The 23,474-nt window shown below is 33.4% G+C and overlaps 1 protein-coding gene across 1 annotated transcript; it reads left to right on the forward strand.

Moving 5' to 3' along the window:
* Positions 1-3,611: 3,611 nt before the first annotated feature.
* On the forward strand, positions 3,612-21,560 carry LOC145677662 (sodium channel protein Nach-like; the record flags this gene model as incomplete). The annotated part of the gene is made up of 5 exons (XM_081748089.1): positions 3,612-3,736; positions 7,249-7,339; positions 15,200-15,485; positions 17,572-17,625; positions 21,467-21,560. Coding segments are annotated over 5 exons (650 nt in total), but the record flags the coding sequence as incomplete, so codon positions are not given.
* Between the last annotated feature and the right edge of the window lie 1,914 nt (positions 21,561-23,474).

The following is a 23,474-nucleotide window of genomic DNA, read 5'->3' on the forward strand; positions in this document are numbered from 1 at the left end:
TCGTGAGAAATGACAACAAGATTCATGCTCAAATGTAAATGATGCGCCGTGTAGAGAGCGCAGATTCTGCTAGTTTTCAAAAATTGCTACATTGCTACAGAAAGCGATACGTTAAAAAATTATCTTGGACTTTCATTGTTTTTGTGCACAGGATGTATAGTGGGTATTTTTTTCCATGAGCACATTTATGTGGTTCAACAAGAGATATTTCAATGACAATACATTAATATGTTCGAAAAATATTTTTGGAAATGTAACTAGAAAAATCGCTCTTCTGTGTTTTTGTACTCCATGATCTAACGTTTTAGAACTTCAAGTTAAGTTTCTCGAAGATGTACAAAAGTTTACTCTGATTGCTTTCCCTTGTGATCTTCAATTTCAATGACTCCCCACGTACATATAATGTATTCAATATTTATTGCAAGTATGTATACATACACTAGTTAGTTAAATAATATTTATTTTTATATTTTTTATAGTATCATAGCAGATAGAAGAGATAGTTCTATAGTTTATAATGAAAAGAATTGTTTTAAAAATCAAAATTTTCGTTCTCTTAAATTAAATATGGTAAATTTTACTTTTCGCTCTTTTTGACTTATGAAGTGAGTTTGGAAGTATCTCACCGGAATTGAAGAAATATTATACGGAATACGTTGAAGCTGTTGGAAATCTCAACATGTCAAATATAAAAGATTTCGTCAAGTTCAAACATCTAATAAACTTTCCAAATATGTCTTTGAGTGAGATACAGATTAAGGTTAGTATTTTTTGCCTTCATTTTTACACAAGAAAATAAATATTCATGCAGGTGCAAGAGCAGTTCCAATAATATGTGCCAGGTGCATTTGATAATAAGACTACTCTGAAAATGTAGAATGTTAAGCTAATTTAATTCCTACAACTGGATTTGTGTTCTGTGCTTAAATGAAAGATCGCTTAACAAACTTTAATACAACATTGCGTAATTAAAAAAAAAAAAATGTGAACAATTTTACAAGAAAATACCTCTGTGACGAAATTCCATAGATTAATTTACTAACCATAAGTAGAATAGAAATTCTAGAAATTTCATTTCATGGTCAGAAGTATTCAATTTGTATACACAGTAATGCGAGTACTAGTACGATCAAATTTGTCCTCTGATATAAAGTGTCAAAGCCAACGTAAGTTGTACCCTATCTCGAGTGTTTATAACAGCTAGCGCTTTTACTAGATGGTCTGGCACTGAACTTGGTCACTCCAGAAAAGCGTACAAAACTTTGTATTTCTTTCATCTTTGTATTTCATTCGCATCTGTACGAAAAGCGTTTTTGTTCTTCATTTGGAGAGTTTCACCCACAGAACGTTATTACAAAATTAGAAACTCCAAACTTCTTCAAATTTGTTCTTTCTGTTATGTTAGCACTTTAGGAAATTACCAGCAATAATCGGAAAAGTATTTTACAGATTTTCCTTTTAATTAGAATTACTAGATAATTTTGGATAGTTCATTGTAAAACACAGCTTTGAGAAACTAAAGATTTTTGAAACTAACTTGTCTACTTATAAACCACTAATACCACAAATATATATTGGAAAGTAATGCAAGATATCTAGATACCTTTTATATGATAGAGTACAAGCCAATAAAATTAACTGATAAGGTACTTTATTCCTTTACATGTAAATCTATCTGTTTAATCTGCTCTTTAGGTAAGACAGTGTAAACAACTATAAATAAATAATTTAGGCCCACAACCACTTATCAAGTGTCTTCAGTGATCTACATATAACTTAGCTGCTACTTATGTACAGTTTTGGTTGATATGGTTGCTATAATAAGAACTCTATAAACGAGTATGAGTATTTTACAGGCTGCAAAATGATAATTCAATATCCAATCAAATCACATTGAGCGTCCATTTTTATCGATGCCATGCGAGCTCTCACATATATGACTCAATGAAACGTATAAATCAAGTAAATATTAAGGGAAACAGTGAAAGGACATTAAAAAACAACATGACCTTTACTTACTGGATGTCAAGATACTTGATTACAGATTTTTGAAAGAAAATTGCATTTTTTATCTGGCTGTTTATTTTTTTTTTAAAATCATCATATTGTTTTCAAAGTATGATAATCAGAAAATATGGCAGTTTCATGTTATGTTACTTTTATAGCTGGACGGTTTCACTGAATTAACATATTTTGAGTTAGCTGTATATGAATCATAAAGCTTTAACAGCATATACTATTAAAGAATGGGTTCTATTTCTGGGAACTATATCACTAATTAAGTTTTATTTGGTATCTATAATGGTTCACTTGAAATGATAAAAAATGAATATCACGATTCGGTTCAAAACTAAATGGGTGAAGTTCCAATACCAAATATGTGGATATTTTTAGATCGTTTAGATCATTTTGTACTATTTATACTTTGTGTATCAGATTGCAATGGATTTGCTTCGTAATGCTTATAGTTCCCATATCTTCTCTTTCTGACGTGGCAAATCCTATCATGAGAATGACGGGTGATATGCCACGAGGAAAGAAAAATCTATTGTTACTTTAACAGTTATATAAAGAAATTTTGAATACAAAGATATAAATTCAATTACTGAGCGCCTTGGATATTACTTGTTAAATTAATTTTTATAATGATATATTTATTAAAACAATTCTGTTCTTCTATAGCTAGTTTACAATACATTGTCCTGTAAAAAAAATCTTTATGTTCCATGTACAGATTGGAATATGCCGAAAACATGAAAAATGGATGTTTCGAAACAACACCGACAACGTTTGGAAGATGACTCCTGACACCAGGATAAAACAAAAAGTTTAGACACAAAGCTGGGTTCAGAAATGCGTCATTTCGGAGTTTTAAATGAAAAAATTAGCTTTAAAAGGCACATAGCTCCGATACTATGGAACCTACTGTAGGCGGATCAAGACTTCACATAGGAACTAGTATGTGACCTATCCAAATATCCATGATTCAGAATCCTACGATACTCTCGCAACAATTTTTGTATTGGAATAGGGCACACAGGGTTCCTAAGAAAGGTCTTAACCCGATTACATTAGGTCTCTTAGTATTGGAGCTATGGTCCTTTAAAGTTCATTTTTCATGTTTTCGGAAGTCTATAACTCCGAAATAGTGGATTTATGCATCAAGGTTGGTCTATACGTTTTGTCAGAGGAATCACTTCTCAAATGTTGTATGTGTTGTTTCGAAACATTTTATATATATATATATATATATATATATATATATATATATATATATATATATATATATTGAGTGTGGTGATAAGACCGGTTATAATAATTGAGTACTGTTTGTAACAAAACTGTACCTCAATTATTCTTATAATCAACATTTCACATAAATTATTGTTATTTCTTCATCAGTCACGTGTTTTGTTTGAAAGAGAAGATATGTTCCCAAGAACAGCTTTTAAACCAATTTGTAGAACACAGCTTCAATCAATCATTTTTTCCACATGTTTAGCGTGTATTCATATTACAGTGTGAGGAATTAAAATTAACTTTTTGGAGTCAAATTGCTTCAGCAACTTAGTATTTTATGTGTAAACACAGAATTTGATTTTTAATTGAAGGTAAAAGATTCTCCAAAAGCAACTCCTCTTCACTTCTTTACCCAAGAATCATATCAGAAGTTTCCTACAAGGACTGAATTCGGATTATGTTTCGCTGTCAACTCAGATTTATCTGAATACGAAAGGTAAGCAAGTTGTATATAATAAATTCCAACCTTAGTATTTATTAAGAGAACAGAAAAGATATAAATTACTGTGAAAATCGTAACTAAGAGTACATTTTAAATATAAGTTTCTTTGAAATATGAATAATTGGCAAACTAATTTATTCAAGTGATAATAAGTTTCCATTCGATTTCGAAGTGTATAACTTGAAAATTATAAAACGTACTAAGTGGTACAAATACTTTTTGAAAGATTGAATATTCAATTTCCTTTTATTTGGCAAGAGATGTAACTATTGTGCGGTTCACTTTGAGATCGGGTAAGAAATATAGACGTGCTCTGTTATTATCGGTTTTAATAGTTAGCAGATGTAGGTATACATTTCAAATCAAAAGCTACCATTTACTAACTCCAGTTGTTTTCCTGCTTTCCAGTGGTTGCTACAGAGTGTGGTGTATCCTTTGTATAGAAAGCATTCGATTGGAACATTTATTAATTGGGCATTCGTAAATAATATATACTAATAATATTTTATTTGTGATAAATATTTATTCGTTATTATGAACTAAAATTATAAACTGTACGTGAGATTAAGAAACATATACTGTGACCTATTAGTGTAGGGTCAAGTGTTGTAATATCCTAGTCCGCGGGACTACAAATGAAGAAAGTTGATGACTAATGGCGATATGTTTTCATTATAGAATGTAACTATACGCTACCAGGTGCTGTTTCTAAATTTGTGGCAGACGGCTGTAATGAAGTGTTAAATTGAAGAGGCCCTCCCTGAATTACTCGATCTCACTTATTCCTCCTGACTAATCATTTAGAAAAAATGTAAGAACTTTATTTGCTCAGCATACGAAAGTGTTCAAAAATAGTCCGCTGCATTTTCCTTTTAACCGACTTCATAAAAGGAAGCTCTCATTTCTCAATTCAATTCAATATATATATATATATATATATATATATATATATATATATATATATAGTTTATATGTTCATGCATAACTTTGACTTTGGTAAACACTGATTTTGATTTTTCCTTCTTCAATTAAAAGAGTACACTTTCCACTTGTTCCAGTATAAATTTCATTAGGCTATAGTGATAGCCTTAGAAGCTAGACTACGAATCACGTCAAGTCTGTGCAGTGTGAAGACAGCAATAAACTGACTTTCATATGTGTATGCTCACACAGAACCTCAGCAAAGTTGCGGTGATTATAGTGAGGCTGCCTTTGTTTTAAAGAAATCACATCTGCAGAATTATAATGTAAATTTCATTGGATCTAGCAATAGTTTTTCTGGATATATTATTGGACTCCTGAACAGGTGTGATGTAAAAAATATGTTCAAGCATAATTTCAATATAGGCTTTCCAAATTTAATGACGTTTACTTTCGATTAGAGGAATATACTTTCCTGACATTTCCATAAAAATTTAACAATATTCAAATGATGTTATTTGAAGATAGAATACAAAACTTTTCAACAGTTGACTGTAACGGTATTAACACCACAATTATATATAAGATCATACATAATTTTAAAATAGGTGCACCAATTTTTTGACTTACCTTTTGGTTGAAAGAGTATGCTTTCGCAGCTATTACACATAAATATACGTATTATATAATATAGCGATTACCTTCGGAGCTAATCATGAAATTACACACCTGCTAACTGTGTTAATACCCTAACTAAGCATTTTCATCGTGTGCATATTCGTGCATTATTTTCAACTTAAATGTATTTATTTTTATGATTATTTTTTTCTTCAAACTGTGTAATGTTTCGTTAGGACCATATAAATTTTATCAGACTCTCATTAAAGTTTTCAGCTAAACTGTGAAACTCCTCAGAGGTTGGTAGTGTTAATATACGTTGACTTATAATTCCCTAACGTATAGATAAATTTAACAAGAAAATATTTCCTGCTTTTCTGCACTTGTTTTAAAAATCTGTTAATATTTTTTAAATACAAAACTTTTTATTTTATGTTTTTAGTGATTTTTTAAAAAGTTGGTTACTTTTCTTTGTAAACTTGTTTAGTTTTTCTGATTCATCCGTTACCCTTTACTTCAGTAATTTAGGAATTACCTAACCAAATATAGGACACTATCAGCATTTAATAGATCAGTGAACTTCGAAATATCGGTGAACTTTCAAATATCTGTCTATAAGTCACACAGTACATATGAACGTACATACGGTATTAACATTGACAGCTACTGAAGATATCTATGGTCTAGCCCCAGAGATTATCATAAGATCCTATTGAATTTTAGATGAGAACACCGTGGAAGAACATTCTTTCAAAGAGGGAAAGAACCAACGACATTGCTGTTCCTTAGGGCCCCAATCCTGGAGGGGAGAGAGCCCGAACCCCCAAAGCTCATGTGGACCCCTTTTATTGTATTTAAGAATATACAATATTTGGCATAATTTGAATTCAATTTGTTGTAAAAAATCCTCATATATGCCTTCTGCATCTGAATGGCCCCCTCCCAATTTACAGAGAAATCGGCTCACTTGGCTTTTCCTATCCTAATGTTACGCTTGATCACACAAAAAATTACGGTATTAACACTGTCCCTGTTGATAAGTTTTATGGTGTAGCTTCAAAAACTATCGTTAGATGCTAACAACATTTACATAGAATAATAACGAAGACATACAATACTCTTTGAAACGGGAATAGAATCATTAAAATCGGTGTGCCTCTGTTCAAGTTATGGGTGAACATACACACAATGAAGACAGTTAATTACGGCATTAACGCTGTGGTCAATGAGGTGTTTCATAATCTTGTCCCAAAGATTATAATCAGATCATGATGAAACTTATATGGGACCACCTACGACGTATATATTTGCAAAGTGAAAGAATTATCATAATCGATTCAAATATGTCAAAGTTTTGTGTATATACCAAATAATAAATTCCAAATGATATATTTCCAGAATGACAAGGGATAATGAAGAGGTATAATGACATATTTTGTTTGCCTTTTCATTACGAACAGAAAAGGACCTTGCAGTTATTGCCTTATATTTACCCAGATGAAAGTTATAAACGAAAACCTGAGGTAATGCTTATCGTGGATTTGTGACGTCTTCAACGCCGTCTGTCACAAATTCAAACTATACCCTAGCAGTACAATGTTATTATGCCTTATTACTAACATATTCCCGCCACGTTTTTTATTCAAAATCCCAAGAATTGTTTCTTCCTAGACTATTTCTTACAGTTACTTTAATAATGAAATGTAAACAGGACATGCTCTTAAACAAGGAGAATTTAGGTGTTATGTACGTTTCAGAACAAAAGTCTATTTTAATTCCACAACTGTAAATCTTTCCTTTCTATGGTGGTATTTTACTATGACTTATTCTTATGCAAAATTATATATTCTGTCATATAGAAGTCATGTAAAAAATATCTGGTTTCATACCAATAAACTAAGCATAAAGGAGTTTTTAAATTATAGTTCAATTATATATAGATTAATCTACTCTGTTTCTAATCATAGCGGTAACGCAGTCGAAACAGAAGAAAGAAGCTTTGATATTAGTGGCCTAGCAGTATTTTATGCTATTGCGTACGCACAAAACAATCTAAGAGTAAGTATGAAAAATTCTCAAAGTTACTGTATATTTAGTCAAGTTCCATTTTTTTCTCTGTTTTTCTTGATAAACTATACTAGTTAACTTTCAATTTTAAGGAAGAACTTTTTAAAACACATTTAAAGGTGTTAAATTTTATTGTTGTTTCAAAAAATTCAATCACTGCTTTTTCTGTGCAAGTCCAATAATTTATACATTTTGATATACATAAACAGAGTACGTAGTTGCAAGCGTTAAAATACTATATCTAAATATTGTATTAATAAATAGTTTCCAAGTTACAGTAAAATCATAGGTATTTTTTTTTTTGTAGAAAAAGACAGGTAGAGCTTACTACCCAAAACTTGTCGTTTGACCAAGAGGACAATGTTGAAGATAGGCGTTCTGCAGAAATTTCGAGTTTAAAGATTGTGATAAAACTTACATATGAATTAAAATGTGAGAATTAAGATAAGGGAATCATTTACAGCTGAGAATGTAACTAAAATCAAAATTTACAGAGATGATATTTCTTATTAAAATTATTGCAACCAATAGGTGAATCACCTTGTACATATACAAATGAAACGGAATAATTTCTTATACTTTTCATTTATTGTGCATTGAACACTGCATTTCTCTGTTTGACACGATCCAAGAAACAAAGAATATTGAAAGTACTTTTCTTTTCTTTACTGGACAATAGTCTTTATATTCTACGATGTAATTTTTCTAAAGACAATCTGGAGCAAATTATGAAAAGTATGAAGTTTGTTTGTATGTTGATGTATGTTTGGTGTCCAAAGTAATAGTTTTTTTTTTAAAAAAAATGTAAACTGCATCTCAATAAATAGGATTGAAGCATGTAAAAGTATAGGTTCCCTATTGCATGTTTAATCCATTAGGTGCAGCTATTTAAGCTGTACACATATTGCTTGAATTGACTATTAAATCGGCTTACTGGCTGACAATATTTACTGGCATTTCTTTGTATTCGTACATTAATCATGAAGGAAAAAAATACTTTTTGAAGTTGACATTTGTTGATGTTTAATGTAAAATTAAACCTGGAGCAGCCATCAATATAATTAATACAATTATTTCTTGTTCAATAGGATTCGAATAGGAGTTCCATTTCATGACCACGATTGTGAATCCATTGGTTACAAGATTATATATTGGGTGACATATAATATGATCGAAAATGACTAATATTACTGTCAAATTCGTAGTTTTCTGTATTATTGAGAAACATCCTGACACTCTTGATTCCCTGTAAGTTCAATTTCAGTCCCCACTAATACCAAGGAGGGCTAAACGGCGAAATATAAAAGTAATGTCGAATATTATGTCGAATTAATAGTCTTTAGGGTCGGTAAGTTAATTGGTGGCAGTTTTGCTGCCATTTAAGTTTGCGTTCAGCTACCACTGACGGTAAGATACCTCTTGTACTGCTAAAGGTAAGTGGGAGGGAAAGATATATAAACATAATCGGAAAAGACTCATATTAATCTCGAATATGTTTTTGGGGGTCTCTAGATAAATATTGACTCTATGGATGCTGTTTCAGTCCAAGGAGAGAATGGCAGGTAAAATAATTTGGAAAGACTGATATTAGTGCCCAACCAGTCGTTTTCGGGATTGTAGATTAAATGGTGACTGTCCTCACAGCATTTAAATGTGTGCTTACGTTGCAATGGGTAAGCTCTTCTAGACCTCCTAGGGGTATGAGAAAGGAAAATGTATAAAATAATCGAAAATGTGATGTTAGTGTTTAGTCCTTAGTTTTGGGATCGATGAGATAAATAGTGACACACCCGATGCTGTTTACTTTCACATTCAGCTCCCATGATCATCTATAAGGCTTGGAAGTGGAGATATGCAAAAAATAATTGAAAACTACGGCTATTATCGTAAAATCTGTAAGTTTACTTGTCGCTGTGATTAATAGTCACAATACAGATACTGCTGAAGTCAATTAAATTAAATCTTATATTCTGTAGGGGTAGTGTATATCAAAATATATGCTGAAACTAGAGAGTATTATGAACTTTCATTAAACTTTCATTAAAATACTTATACTATGGGGTAAGGGAATTGAAATGTTTCCTATATTCCTGCGATGAACGAGTATTCAGCCAGCAGATAAAATAAAAGGCTGAAATTTTGTACCATGCAAATTCCACAGGTAAAATTGTTTGACTAACTAGCTAACTAATAACTGTATGGCCTATGGAACCCGGAATGTGCAATGCCGCATTCACAAAAGATCTCCACTGACTTTTATCCTTATCCAACTAGATCAAGTTTCTACTTTGTATTCCTATTTCAGCAAGACTTGTATTAATATTATCCTCCCATCTACGCCTAGGTCTTCCTTATGCACGTTTTCCAATTGGTCTTCCACCTAAGACTTTGGAGGCGTTCCTACTCTCTTCAAGACAGACTGATTATGGTACTGCAGTTTCGTTTGTTGCCGAATGACGGCAGGTTTGACAGTAGAAAGAGCTGTGTCCCGTGTATACTCTCGCTGAAATGAAATCTTTGAGATTTACGTCCCACGGTTATGCCGGTTAGGCTAAAGGAGGCGGTGATGATGAGTAATGAATGAAATGGTGGAATGAAGAAAGTGGGAGGAAACGGGAGAACCCCGAGAAAACCCACGTACGCGGTGTGTGTCCACCACAAAGTTCACTTGGCGGGGGCTGGGATCGAACCCGGGACCCCAAGCACTAGAGGTGAACGCTCTATCACTGAGTATACTCTCGCTGTGTAGCAGCGGTAGGTTGGGAGTAATCCGCTTCCATTTTGCCTCACAACATGCTGGATATATGCATATAATTGATGTTACACGAGAAGAACAGTATGGAGCAGTAAAGTTTTGTTTTTGCTTGTATCATAACACTACATTCTACTTTATTGTAATAAAACATACATTTATCACATATTCATATATATATATTAGAATTTACAGTATTGTCAATTATCAATATTTACTAGTTATTTATGTTGCAAAATATTTAAATATCCCGCGTTCATGCCTGCTTGCTTCCCTTGCAGTATAGAATTCCAAATTATTATTAAGATGGATTGAAACACAAAGATATGTTTGAGTGCATGTTATTCGTTTTATTTGTCGAGGTCCTCTTAGTATTTGATGTAGGTAAATGATCTGAAATATTTAGAAACCGGGCAATTATAGGCGAACTGTACACTATGATCAAATATATATATATATATATATATATATATATATATATATATATATATATATATGAGTAATTACATGAAGCATTTCTTCAGCAACCGTACTCTGAAAAAAATCCATTCTCCGCACAGCGGTATTTTGTACAAATATACGGAATCCTCTTGCTTACTACAGAAATCATTACGGAGCATATGTCACCTATGTGGTACATACGCACTGCCCTTAGGTGTTACATCATGCCATTGCAGAATGTCTGACATCTTAAAGTCTTCCGTATATTACTTACACACGCATATGTTATATTCCTCAGCTATATATTATACATACACGTCCATTTGTATGTGATATATTGACCACCTATATTGTTTCATACGTATAGATGGTACATTTATACGAAAAGTATTATGAAACATGCATTTTCAGTTATACGTCTGTTGTACGTTAAGTCCAAAAACTACAGGAATTACGCATGTAAAATACCTTTTTAAATCCGCCCCTTACATTTTTTTCTCAGTGCACGAACAGTGTTATGCACTATAAAATTACACGGTATGGGATCAAGCAATAGATATCTCGAACTAGGTCTGAGTACTAAACTACTTTCTTTATTTTTTTAAAAAAATAAACTTATTCAATTCTTTCTTATGTTACACTTCTGAATTTCTATCAGACTCCACTGCGTAAACAACACAAAAAACATGTTAGAAGGCGGTGTGGCCTACTGGTAGACAGTTGTGCTGTATTCGAGCGATCTAAAACAAATTATAAAACATAGGTTTTCACTTATGCGTTTGTTGTACGTTAAGTCCAAAAACTACAGGATTTATACGTTTTAACGTATGCCATATACGATTTTTCTCAGTGTGTGTCTCTCATCGACTACTGTATTTTCTTCATTCGGATAAAACTTTCCTTATAATCGGACGCTGCAACGTGCAATTAAGAAATATCTTGCATCGTAGACCCCATATTTCTTTTTCCATGGAATTTAGTATTTGCGTGGATTCGCAAAAGAGTGGCTCCAAAACTATTATTAAAAAAAAAAAAAAAAGAGAGATATAAGAGTTTTTCCTACCTCCCTCTCCATGCCTTTCAAACTGAATTACGTCAATTGGATATTTCAATTGAGTAAACGAATAAAACACTTAGAAAATGCTATGGAAATCTCTAGAGAGTTCGAGATTGTGAAATAAAGACTTATATAATGAATTGTAATTTATATATACTGTAACGTTACTAATTGGTACATAGTGTATATTACTGGGAAAATTAGTAGATGAGTTTGCGGTTGTAGTCAGCACGTAAACAAATTGATTGGAATTTTATATTTCTTCTTAGCACGGAGTTTACGCGAAACAGACATTTGTCTTAAATAACAATCCAAACCACCGTTCAGTTTTAAATTTGTGGTACACAGTCTCAGCTTTATAAAAGTCTTCACCATTTATATAGAAATAGTGAACATCTGTCTTTCTTTGTGGAACAGCTTTTCTGCTCTGCTCCTGTCCTCCAATCGTTTGATACTTTCGAAACATCTTACCTTATTTGGTTAAGACATCTAAAAACATCTCCAAAAAGGAATTTATAGAACTCTTCCCTGGTTGTTCTCAGGTCTCAACAAAAAACGAGCATGAAGCACAGAGAAGTTCGGATGCCTCGTTTCAAAATCCTCGTGGACATCCATAGAATTGCTCAGACCGCAACACGCAAAGATATTACTAATACAGGAAAACACAACACATTGGATAAAATAATTATAAACTTATTTATTAGATGAAATGAAATGAAATCTTTGAGTTTTACGTCCCACGGTTATGCCGGTTAGGCTAAAGGAGACGGTGATGATGAGAGATGAGTGAAAATGGTGGAATGAAGAAAGTGGGAGGAAACGGGAGAACCCCGAGAAAACCCATGAGCACGGTGTTTGTCCACCACGAAGTTCCCTTGGCGGGGGCTGGGATCGAACCCGGGACCCCAAGCACCAGAGGTGAACGCTCTACCACTGAGCCACCGCGCTCCCTTATTTATTAGATACAACATATGAAAAGGAAATAATAATAATAATAATAATAATAATAATAATAATAATAATAATAATAATAATAATAATAAAGCAGAAAGAAAAATTATCACAACACGAAACACCAGTATAGATGTGAATAATTCACTACCTTGATGAGCACAAAAAAATACATTTCACACCTCATCAACACTAAATAGTCCTTCTCTAAAATCTTAGCAGATACATGAACGAATAGTTTTATATGTTCAAAATCGTATGAATTTTTCTCACATCACTAAATGACGCACACTGGTTCAACACTGTGGGGGTAGTAGATCCTTAATTGCTGCTATACCAATGCAACAAAGAATTTCCACATTGGTAATTCACTAGGAGAAACACTTGCAGTCGTAATGAAGAATCCAAATTATTGTTAGGAACCAATGACTGCATATACGCACATGTTCAAAAGACCACGAAATTAACTGAATAGTGATAGTCGCTAATGAAGTCTTTAGGCGACTATGTTATAACGTATGCATGGGTTACGTACATAGGTTATAGTTACATGAAGTCCCGGGTTCATGTAACTATATGACGTACCAAACGAGTGTAGTGGCCCCGTAAACTTATGGAGTGGAACTTCTCGAGTCTATGTACTCGGAATAGAAATTGCACTGACCAACTCTTCAACGTTGGTAGTTCATTGTAGGATATAGTCTGGTTTGTGTAACCTGTATGAATATGCAAATCAAATGTTAAAAGAATTTGCGTTTACTTATAGTTCACTAGCTACAATGAGAAGAAGACGAGATTAATTCAAGCCTAATATCTCTGGGATAAGATGGCGCTTGGCAATTTCGATCGCCGCCGGACAAACTGGGAGGGCGCAATGGCCAAAAATAACTGAGAAAAACCGTCTTAAAATTTTCTACTCACTGAATATATCGTAAGACGCACAAACTTATTAAGTGACGGCGTGGCAGCGTGAGACTCAAATGGAAAGGGTCCCGGGTTCGATACCCATTCAAGTCAAACTTTTATTTTCGTTTTTTGCTTCAACCAATAAAGTAGCCATTTGCAACTATAAGTAAAATATTAATTCACCATATGTTTATAATGTATTAAAAGAATAGAATTTTTCAATCACTTGTAAAATCTTTCAATATGTTAACTAGGAACAAAATTTAATCTTTTCCGTAAATATTATTGTTACTGCAGTCGTTGTGTAAAATGTTCTGGAAACTTCGTGTCTACATCTATTGACAGTGTGCAAATTACATGGGGAATGAGTGGGAAATCTTTGGTTATAGCAACATCGAGAATTAGCAAAAGGGATTTCCCCATCAACTCCTTTGTACTTCGCATACTGACAACAGATGTAGACAAGAAGCGTCAAGAACATTTATTACACAATGACTGTCGTAACTATAATATACTCGTGATATCAGTATATTTACGGAATAGATTAAATTCTCTTGCTAGTTAACATGGGACATTGAAAGATTTTATAAGTGATTGAAAATTTTTATTAGTATAATACATTATAAACATATTGTGAATTAATATTTTACTTATAGTTACAAATGGCTACTTTATTGGTTGAAGCAAAAAACGAAAATAAAAATTTTACTCGACTGGAAATCGAACCCGGAACTCTTTACACATGAGTCTCAGGTTCTTCTTACGCTGCCACGACGTCACTTAATAAGCTTGCGGGTCTTACGATATATGTGGCAAGCAGAAAACTTTAAGAAGAGTTTTCTCGGTTAGTTTTGGCCATTGCGCCCTCCCAGTTTGTAATATTAACTATTTAAATGAGCACTACCACCTCGCAAAAAATGACCCCGAAGTTCACTTATCAAAGTCTGCCTTCTCCTTGTAAGATAACAACCATCACTTAAGATTATAATGTGCTACCTGTATTCCCATTGTTGTTGGCTTTGAAGTAGGACTTTTCTTTGGTTTCTTATTTGATGATAATGTATCTATTATTCAGAAATTAGATCTTTATGTGTGAACTAGTAAAAAGAGAACAAAAAGAGAAATAAATTAAAGATGATATATAAAATAAAAATACAAAATAAAACAAAAGAAAGGAAAACTACATACGGTATTAAGTTTTCTTGAGCTCTTGAACTTAAGAAGTTTTATCTTATACGAACAACTTGAAGATATGTTATAGGCAAAATACGCATATAGTTTTGATCGTTGAGAATAGTGTGTAAGAAACCGGGCGATGCTTTCTTTTTGTAGTAAGTGTTAAAATAAAATTTCACGGATCGTCTTTCGACTAATAAAAATCACGTTTTGTATCATTAGTAAACTCAACCAACGAGATTCTTGTCCGTTTCTAACTATGAGTTATTCGTTGTTTGACTAATACGTAGATTCTTAGGAATCATTTTGAATACTTTACGATACATTTTGTTTCCTGCAAGCCAAATCAATATCTATGGAAACACTAAATAATTATTCACTCATACACAAATTTTTCTACTGTTTCATAAACACCTATTCAGATTGGTTCATGCTGTTTTCGAAACAACACACTTTTCGTAGCTCTATATTCTAACCCACCCATAAATTTTATTGTTACATTATGAAACATACGTTTATATTACTTGCTCAAGATGATTAAATGTCATGAATGTGTTTTTTCTCAAAGGTATTTCTTACTTCGTCATACCACTACCCAAATGAGAAATATACCTGTATAGTTTACAACGTACAAAATGGGATTAGCGTGTTTGGTAATCACATGGCGCTAACTGCTACTGTAAGCACTCCAGCAATTCGAGAGCTAACTCTGAGTCAGAGGAAATGTGTTTTCAGGGATGAAATGCAATTAGATATCAGCCCTATTTACACTAAAGTAATGTGTGAACATCAATGTAAATACCGAAGACATTTTGAAGAGTGCAAATGCATACCTCATATTTTTTACAATTCAGGTAAGAAAAATGAAATATTTTACTATGATTATTCGTATGGTACTTACAAGAAGTTAGTACTCTCTATAATTGATGATACATTCGTAATAATTCTTGTATATGTATAATACTAGTAATTGTATTATACTGTTACAATTACTAGTATGTGTTGAATGAAATAAACACTATGATATCTATGTTAACAGTTAAAGTTTATACTTATGATGTTGTTGACTGTTTTGGTTTTTGTGTTTTAAGAGAACCAAAATCAGACCTCAATCCGGTTAACTTCTCCCAACTTCAATAATGGGTAGAGTCGGGATTTAAAATTAATTTGTAGGAACTACTGAGTCATGGTTTATTAGTAATATTAATTCGAAAAAGCATGAGAATTATCTATAAGCTGGCCCATAGTAGGTGTTTGTATTTGTGAGCATAAGTTCAAACTTGAACAAATAAAGAAACACATGTAATGACACTAGTATATTGATTGTACTTAATCTGAACTTTCTATGAACAGAAAAAGGTCGAAACAAAATATCGCTACAGTTAACGCTTTCACTATAGCTATATTTGAAAGTAATATCATTATTCCAACGTCTGTCAGGGAATGTTCTTGTGTTGCTGGTTCCATGGAGCACTACAATTTCTATTCAAGGTTTTTTTTTTTTTGCAAACAGGAGGAAAGTGTTATTCGCACTTAGCTTCTGATGTCTTTAATAGAGCCTATAATGTTCTATCTATGAAAAATCGTCGGCACTATGAATGCAATCTTCTTCTTCTAAGGAAAAAGTGGAATAGATTCAATTTCTTTCTCCAAGATGCTACCTGGAATCGGGCATCTTGTTGACTGCCATCGTCGTTATTGTGGAAGTCGTCTTGAAGACTTATACCCGACGACTGGTACAAAAATCTTCGTCCTTCTGCTGTCATATGAAATAGGTTATTATCTTGCAGTATGATTTGCAACAAATTCCACTTATAATATAAATGAATATAAGAAAGGTTAACCATTTGTGAGCGATCACGAAAGCTTGTGCTTCGTTTCACTGGTCCTTGAGGAAAGTGCTTATTAACTTTGGTGGCGTCTTTTCGTAACTTTGTACTGTTTTTTGGGGAATGGTCGGTTCGTTAGTCTTTTGCTGTATTTCATGATTAATGAAATACACTAATTATTTGTTTCTTAACGTAAAATCAAAAGCCAAATTTGCTTGCGTAATTACTTATTTTCGAGGATTTAGCTTAAGCTATTATCAACTGGAAAATCTCATTTACTGGGGTAAGTTTAGTTTTAACAACACAAGTTTGGTAAGCAAATTGCTAAATATATTTCCATAAGTAGAAGCTTTGCTTTGTATATACTTAAACACAAACAAACTATTTGCTGAGCAAAACAATATGTTCACATAAAAAACTACATACGTGTTACAGTTTCACCAACTGACACGTATGTAGTTTTTGTGTGAATATATTGTTTTGCTCAGCAAATAGTTTGTTTGTGTTTAAATATACTTGGTTACTTCGTTATTTCTGAGAAACAAAAAGGGAAAAAGTGCAATTTAAAGTAGGGAATATATTTACATGAATGAAACAATTGTCTGTTTGATTCACCACTTGTATACAAGAACACTACTTGCTCTGATTGCAATATCTCTATAAATTTTATAAAGATTCTCTGAAGTTTCATTAGTTTACAAACAAATGATTTGACATAATTTTCCCATTTTATTAAATGTGTTGTATTAGCTCAAGAATACGAATAGTATGTACTAAAATCGTCATTGTATTTTACTATTTAAGATGACTTTTGCCAGTAACTCTACTGAAATGTAGGTCAATTTAGGCACATATTTCGTTAATCTTAAACACAATTATTATTTCTATGTAGGCGAAAAACATAATTAGATTGCTACATCATTGCAAAGTTATTATTTAGATTTGTGTTATTGTTCGTTTCATTATGTTATGTTCTGGTGAATATACGTTCTTCTTTTAGTACGCAACAAAGATTCAATTAAGTAAATGGATGAACTGCCCATTAATCCTTTGTTAATATCTTACATAAATTCCTTATCAGTTATTGACGTATCTTGAATTGTTTTTCTAGGAAGATGGAAAGAATGCGATGCCAATGGATTATTATGTATTTCCGAAATGTTAGGTAAGTACTTGTATCACTCAGGTACTAGTTTGGTTAACATAATAAGACAGCCGTAATAATAACTGCTCTTGGTTAGAATGAAATAAAATAGACAAGGGACCTTGCTCATCAAACCCCTGAAGTAGACTGAAGATTCATATGCATACTGTATTATGGAACTGATACTTAGATTACATAGTGTGATTCATCATGGCATTGACATATCTTTAAATACTATCACAAACAGTTGGTGTTCCAAGAGGATGTTCGAAGGCCACATAGGAAATAATTGGTGAAATATATTCAATATATGAATGCAATTCGTGATGATTGAATAATAAATTTTAGAGTCTAGAATCTAGCACTCATGTGATGCATGTTAGAAATAATGCGACGAATGGTCTAAGATTATGTGATAAGTATAATTGGGTCATGACTGTACACTTCACTAAATTCTCTAATTACAGATTTTCTTCTCTTCTTATGATGCCAATTATGTAAGATTTCTCGTTTATGTATGATCATGTATATGATTTTCATGTAATTGTTACTTGTTGATAAAAGAAGTACAGTAATCTGCAATTTACTAGAAGGAGTTAATCCTTTCTGATGTAGCATTGGAGCTAGTGGGTCTAATATATGCATCAACTTTGGAGTACAAATAATTGGTACAAAATAATGTAATAACCTCTATCTAACTTCGACTACCTACAATAAGTAAATCATTGACTGTAGCATTTATTGGTTAACAAGAATGTGTTCAAATAATTGCCAGATATGTGTTCGTGGCTAACGCTAAGTAATGCTAAGTGATGTATATTTTACTTCTGCAAGTCATTATTCTAAATATACTCAGCTATATTTTACTATTGACGTTACAATAATTCAGAAAATATAACATAAAACAAAAGAGTATATCTCCACCATATTTCCTGGAATCAGAATAGAAATACTTCAAGAGGTACAACGGCAACGTTTTCTACTAATTAGTTTGTATAAAACAAATTAATATACTTTGTCTCAGTAAAATATCATATCTAAACAAAATATTATTCTCACAATACTAATTTGTTTACCCTTTATAATAGAAAATGTGTCTGTTAGCCTTTGGGAAAAAATTATATTATACTAACAAGAGAAGCTATCCAACTCCTCGACGAGTACCGCACTAAGACGTGCAGAAGTGGAAGGACATGTTGAAAGATGGAAACGTGCTTACTCCGACAATTCGCAACGTCGTCGAACAGGAAGTATAATGATTTTCTGCCCATAGCCCCTGAAAGTTATGTACTCTGGTCATACATGCCTTGGATGGGATATGAATCTAACACATTGGTACTTGTTTTCTCACGAAGACAAATGTTGCAAACTTAAAATGATAACAGTCGGTGGTGACTGTGACCTTTGGTACGTCATCGTTGCGAATTGATGTCAAATGGAACATGATACGTTACCCGATGGAGAAAAGGGACACGCTGGTTCACATCGCAAAAATGACTTTCTATTATTATTATTATTATTAGCAGTACTATCAGTAGTAATAGTAGTAGCATGATTAGTATTGTTAGTACGTAGTATGATGAGGAAATATAATAAGAATGAGAAGAAGAAAACAACAACAACAAGAAGAAAGCCACTTCCAGTTGGATTTCGAGAGGTCACGTTCGGTCCGAAGTGGCCAAATCGGGATCAAAATGTATTCGTTGTCGTCTCCATCCGATCAGGCTTTCCAATATGCAACCAGTTTTTCGATCTTACTTCTGCTTTCGGAGATTAATATGGGGTACATGTTGACCATTTCCAGTTGGAAGTGACTAATCGGACGTTGGGTTAACTTATATATATATGGTTACACTTTGTGGCCTGGGGACCCACTATATGTGAATCCAGCTGAACTGCGACCACTTCCGGTCCGAGATTTCCACTCGGAAGTGAGATCGCTCTGCATATATTCGTGCTCACCAACAGCCTACCAACTCCGAATATATGGTTTGCCCAGCTTTTCGACCTTTCTGCCGCTCAGAAATCACTTCGGATTACATCCGACGAAGTTGTAGATAGCTCTATGGGCCCGCTTGCACTTAGCTGGAAACCCCAGTGTCACCCATTAGCTTGTTTTTATTATTATTAGTAGTAGTAGTACTAGTAGTAGAAGTAGTAGTTGTAGTAGTGTTAGAAGTAGTATGTCTTCGTCTTCTTTTTCGTTTTCTTGCCGATCTGGCGTTTGTGTGGGTTGTGGCGTCAAGCCAGCAATTCTAAAGCCCCGACTTCGAATCCCGGTTGGGGTATGGTTGTTTGTGGATTTTCAAACTTCTATAGCAGTGCTAGAGGACAATCAAGTTGAGCCGATGGCCTTCGTTACTGAACGGGCCCAACAATACCTTTGTTGTATTCTTCTACTCATTATTATTATTATTATTATTATTATTATTATTATTATTATTATTATTATTATTATTATTATTATTATTATTATTATTATTATAGAAAGTCATACATCCCATCCAAGGGACATGTATGACTAGAGTACATAACTTTCAGGGGCTATGGGAAAAATATTATACTTCATGTTCGACAATCGTCGGAGTAAGCATGTTTCCATCTTTCAACATATTCTTCTACTTGTGCAAGTTTCAATGTAATACTCGTCGAGGAGTTGTATGCTTCCCTTGTAAGAGAGATTTCTAGTACATACATCCAATGTGGTCATGTCTGGCCCTCCGTATCTTGTATTGGTCACAAAATAAGTTAGAAGTTATGTTTACTGATGATAAATATTGAACTAAGGTTAAACAACAATAAACCCTGGACTTTGAAGCTCTGGATTTTGTTTAAAAGTGACTTCCTAGACTCAGTTCAGTAGTTTTGTACCACTGAACCAGGTAGTAGGCTCAAGAATATGAAACTAAAAAGGAAAGCTTAATGAGAGAAATCAACGTTTACAAGGTTGTAAAATTTGAAATGGAAAATATAAGAGTTTTTGCTACGTAAAATCTATGTTTTGTGTAGCTGTCCTTTGAATAATCTGCATTAAAACAGACGTTTTCATTATGGGAAGATGAATAAACCAGAAATTGTATTTGAACTATCCAAGACATGGTATTTGATTACGAAACGTCATATCAGGAATTAAAAGTATTTAAAAAAATGCAGCTAAAGTAATGTGAATCGTTCATCTAATGTACAACATTCTGCAGGATTGACGTTATGTTGCCTATTTCCGGATTAATGGCCGTTTGCGGCTAAATCAGGTAACAGAGTTACACGGGTTTGAAAGTCGAGACCCAACCCTTGATGACTAGGATAGAGGTCGTGGCCCAAGTGACTTAGGCAACCCGTGGCGTCAATGCTAAACACGAACACAATCATATAGATGAAGACCATCGTAACATTCATAGCTATAGTAATTGGATATAGTATACATGAAGCTGCATCAGTTCCCCCGAAGGAGCAGGACGTTCATACTTTTAGGGATTATTCATTGAGTATGTACGAACTTACAAAGGGGGTAACAAAGCGACTTTTATTTACTTATCGACTGATACGAAAATAAAAAAAGAACGTTTCTGTACTTTATATCTGGATGTGTAGTGCCCTTGTACTTTATCTATGACTATGCGTGTATGTGTGTGTGTGTGGGGGGGGGAATTTAACGCATATCACATGTCTCGTGCACATAGATACGTCTTACTTTTGCACTACATAGAAAATGTATTGTTTTTCATGTAGAATTGGTAATAGAACATAGAAGAAACGCAGATCAGGGGGTTCTCATGTATACTATTACCTAGAAATTTCGTAATTAAAGTGCTTATTGAAGATCAATTCAAACTCTATTCTAAACTATTAATGCTAATTTTAGGAAACATCACGAAACGTGTAAATCATGATGTATGTTCTTGCCACCAAACCTGCGACGAAGACAATTACGAATCAAGTCTTGCATTCAAAGAAAAGTGAGTAAGTTAACAGATACTATTTAGAACAAATAAAAAGATCAATAAGGGTCTATAAATAATGTTTACTTAATTATATTTACTAGATTTTCGTAAACAAGCTAAGACAAACCCAGAAAATAAAATATACGTACGAGCTTCAGTTGTACTTTTAGCTTTTCTTATAAATATGGTAATGGCTTGCTAAGTGGTAAATGTTACATAGGTACGAAAAGAGCTTGCATGTGTCTTGCAGTATCTACTTTACAATTCCATTGTGCACCATTTATTCTTATTATTGCTTATTATTATGTAATAACATACATGTCTTTCGTCCAACAACTGTTGTTTAAGAGAAAATTTGAGATTCATTTTTAGATGAGTGTATACTAAGAGAAGAAAATCCTATTGCTGTATTGATATTTATAATGAAATTGAAACAATTACTATAAGCTAAAATGGGAACACAAGTTTAGTTTAAGTAAAGATATGTTAGACAATTGACTTTAGCTGTGTGTTGTGATTAAACTGCTTGACAAATGCTAAGGAACAGTACCATTTTTCGGAATAATTCAAAATAGCGTTTGAGGGAAGAAATGAAACGTAGTACGTATGAAGTAGAGACAATGTGCAATTATTCTAATGGAAAATGGTACAGATTGCGCGACATGGAAAAAGATGTCGAAACAACAACGCTAAATGGATCTTCCTGCCAGAAGGAAACAGGTACGTGTACCTCAGTAAAATGCGTGATCTTCTCGGACATTAATTCATATGTTGCTGATGTTATTTATGCCTTCCAATAAACTAGTGAGGACTCCTTGGGGAATATTGCCTCACTCCTCTCGCAAGGCATTTGCTAGTTCTTGCATGGTTTGACGAGGGAGGATTCGTTGGGAAACACGTCCGCCAAGGGCTCAATAGGATTAAGGTCCGGAGAGTAAGCAGGCCATTGCATACGTGTTATATCTTCACTTTCATGTGTGTCCGATTCTTCACCGGTACTGTGTGGGCGCGTATTATCATCCATAGACTGTAATTCTGGACATACCACATCGCGAAAACAATGAGCATTATTTAGAAAAAATCTTTCTGAAATACCGTTGCGAAATCAAGTTACTTCGTCCAAAGATGTGAAGCAGGATTCTGCCATTGTGCATAATGTCTACCTACACCCTCACACCTTGACTTATGGATCACGTCCATCGACATTCTGTTGTGTATAGCGTGTTTCCCAGTGGTCACAAGAACTACTTTTTACAGTAAAACTTGATTCGTTGGAGAACATCACTCTGGACTACTGTACTTGATCGCAAAGAGCATGTTCCTAACACCACAGTGATCGTTCGCGAGGATAACGTATTTAAAGTGGGTTACATTTAACAAGTTTCCATACATACAAACCAACATGATTTAAGCTTAAGCTTCCAGCCTCCAGACTCCAACTGCACGTCAACGATCGTACGCACTCCTGCACTTTATTATTGCCCACCACATTGAAATTTACAGAACAGAATTCCATCGCTTACGGTTCTGTTTACGTCAAACACCTCACTGCATGAACTTACCACTGAATACATATTTTAATAGACTGCCTTTTATAAAAACAACAGGTCCTACTCAACTATGCCGTCTGCTTGCGTTTCACTTGATTGTAGTTGGTCGGCTGCCGGGGATGATACGTGGCACAAATCAGTTGTTGCTTAGCAATTGGCAAGCAGTGTGAAAGAGATAAACAATATAAATTCTGTTTGTGTGTTAGGAGAAAACGAAATGACAATTTCTTGTTTATCATTTCTATTACACATTGTTTATGTATCTTGAGTGAAATACACTTTTAAGTTTTAGGGTAATGTGCATTTGTAATGCCTTTCTTTCTATTTGCAATGGACTACGAATTACTTTTTTTTTTTTTTTTTTTTTTTTTTTTTTAGC

The sequence above is a fragment of the Thermobia domestica genome, unplaced genomic scaffold (assembly GCF_964235325.1).
Source record: "Thermobia domestica unplaced genomic scaffold, izTheDome1.hap1.1 HAP1_SCAFFOLD_1179, whole genome shotgun sequence".
Taxonomy (NCBI): domain Eukaryota; kingdom Metazoa; phylum Arthropoda; class Insecta; order Zygentoma; family Lepismatidae; genus Thermobia; species Thermobia domestica.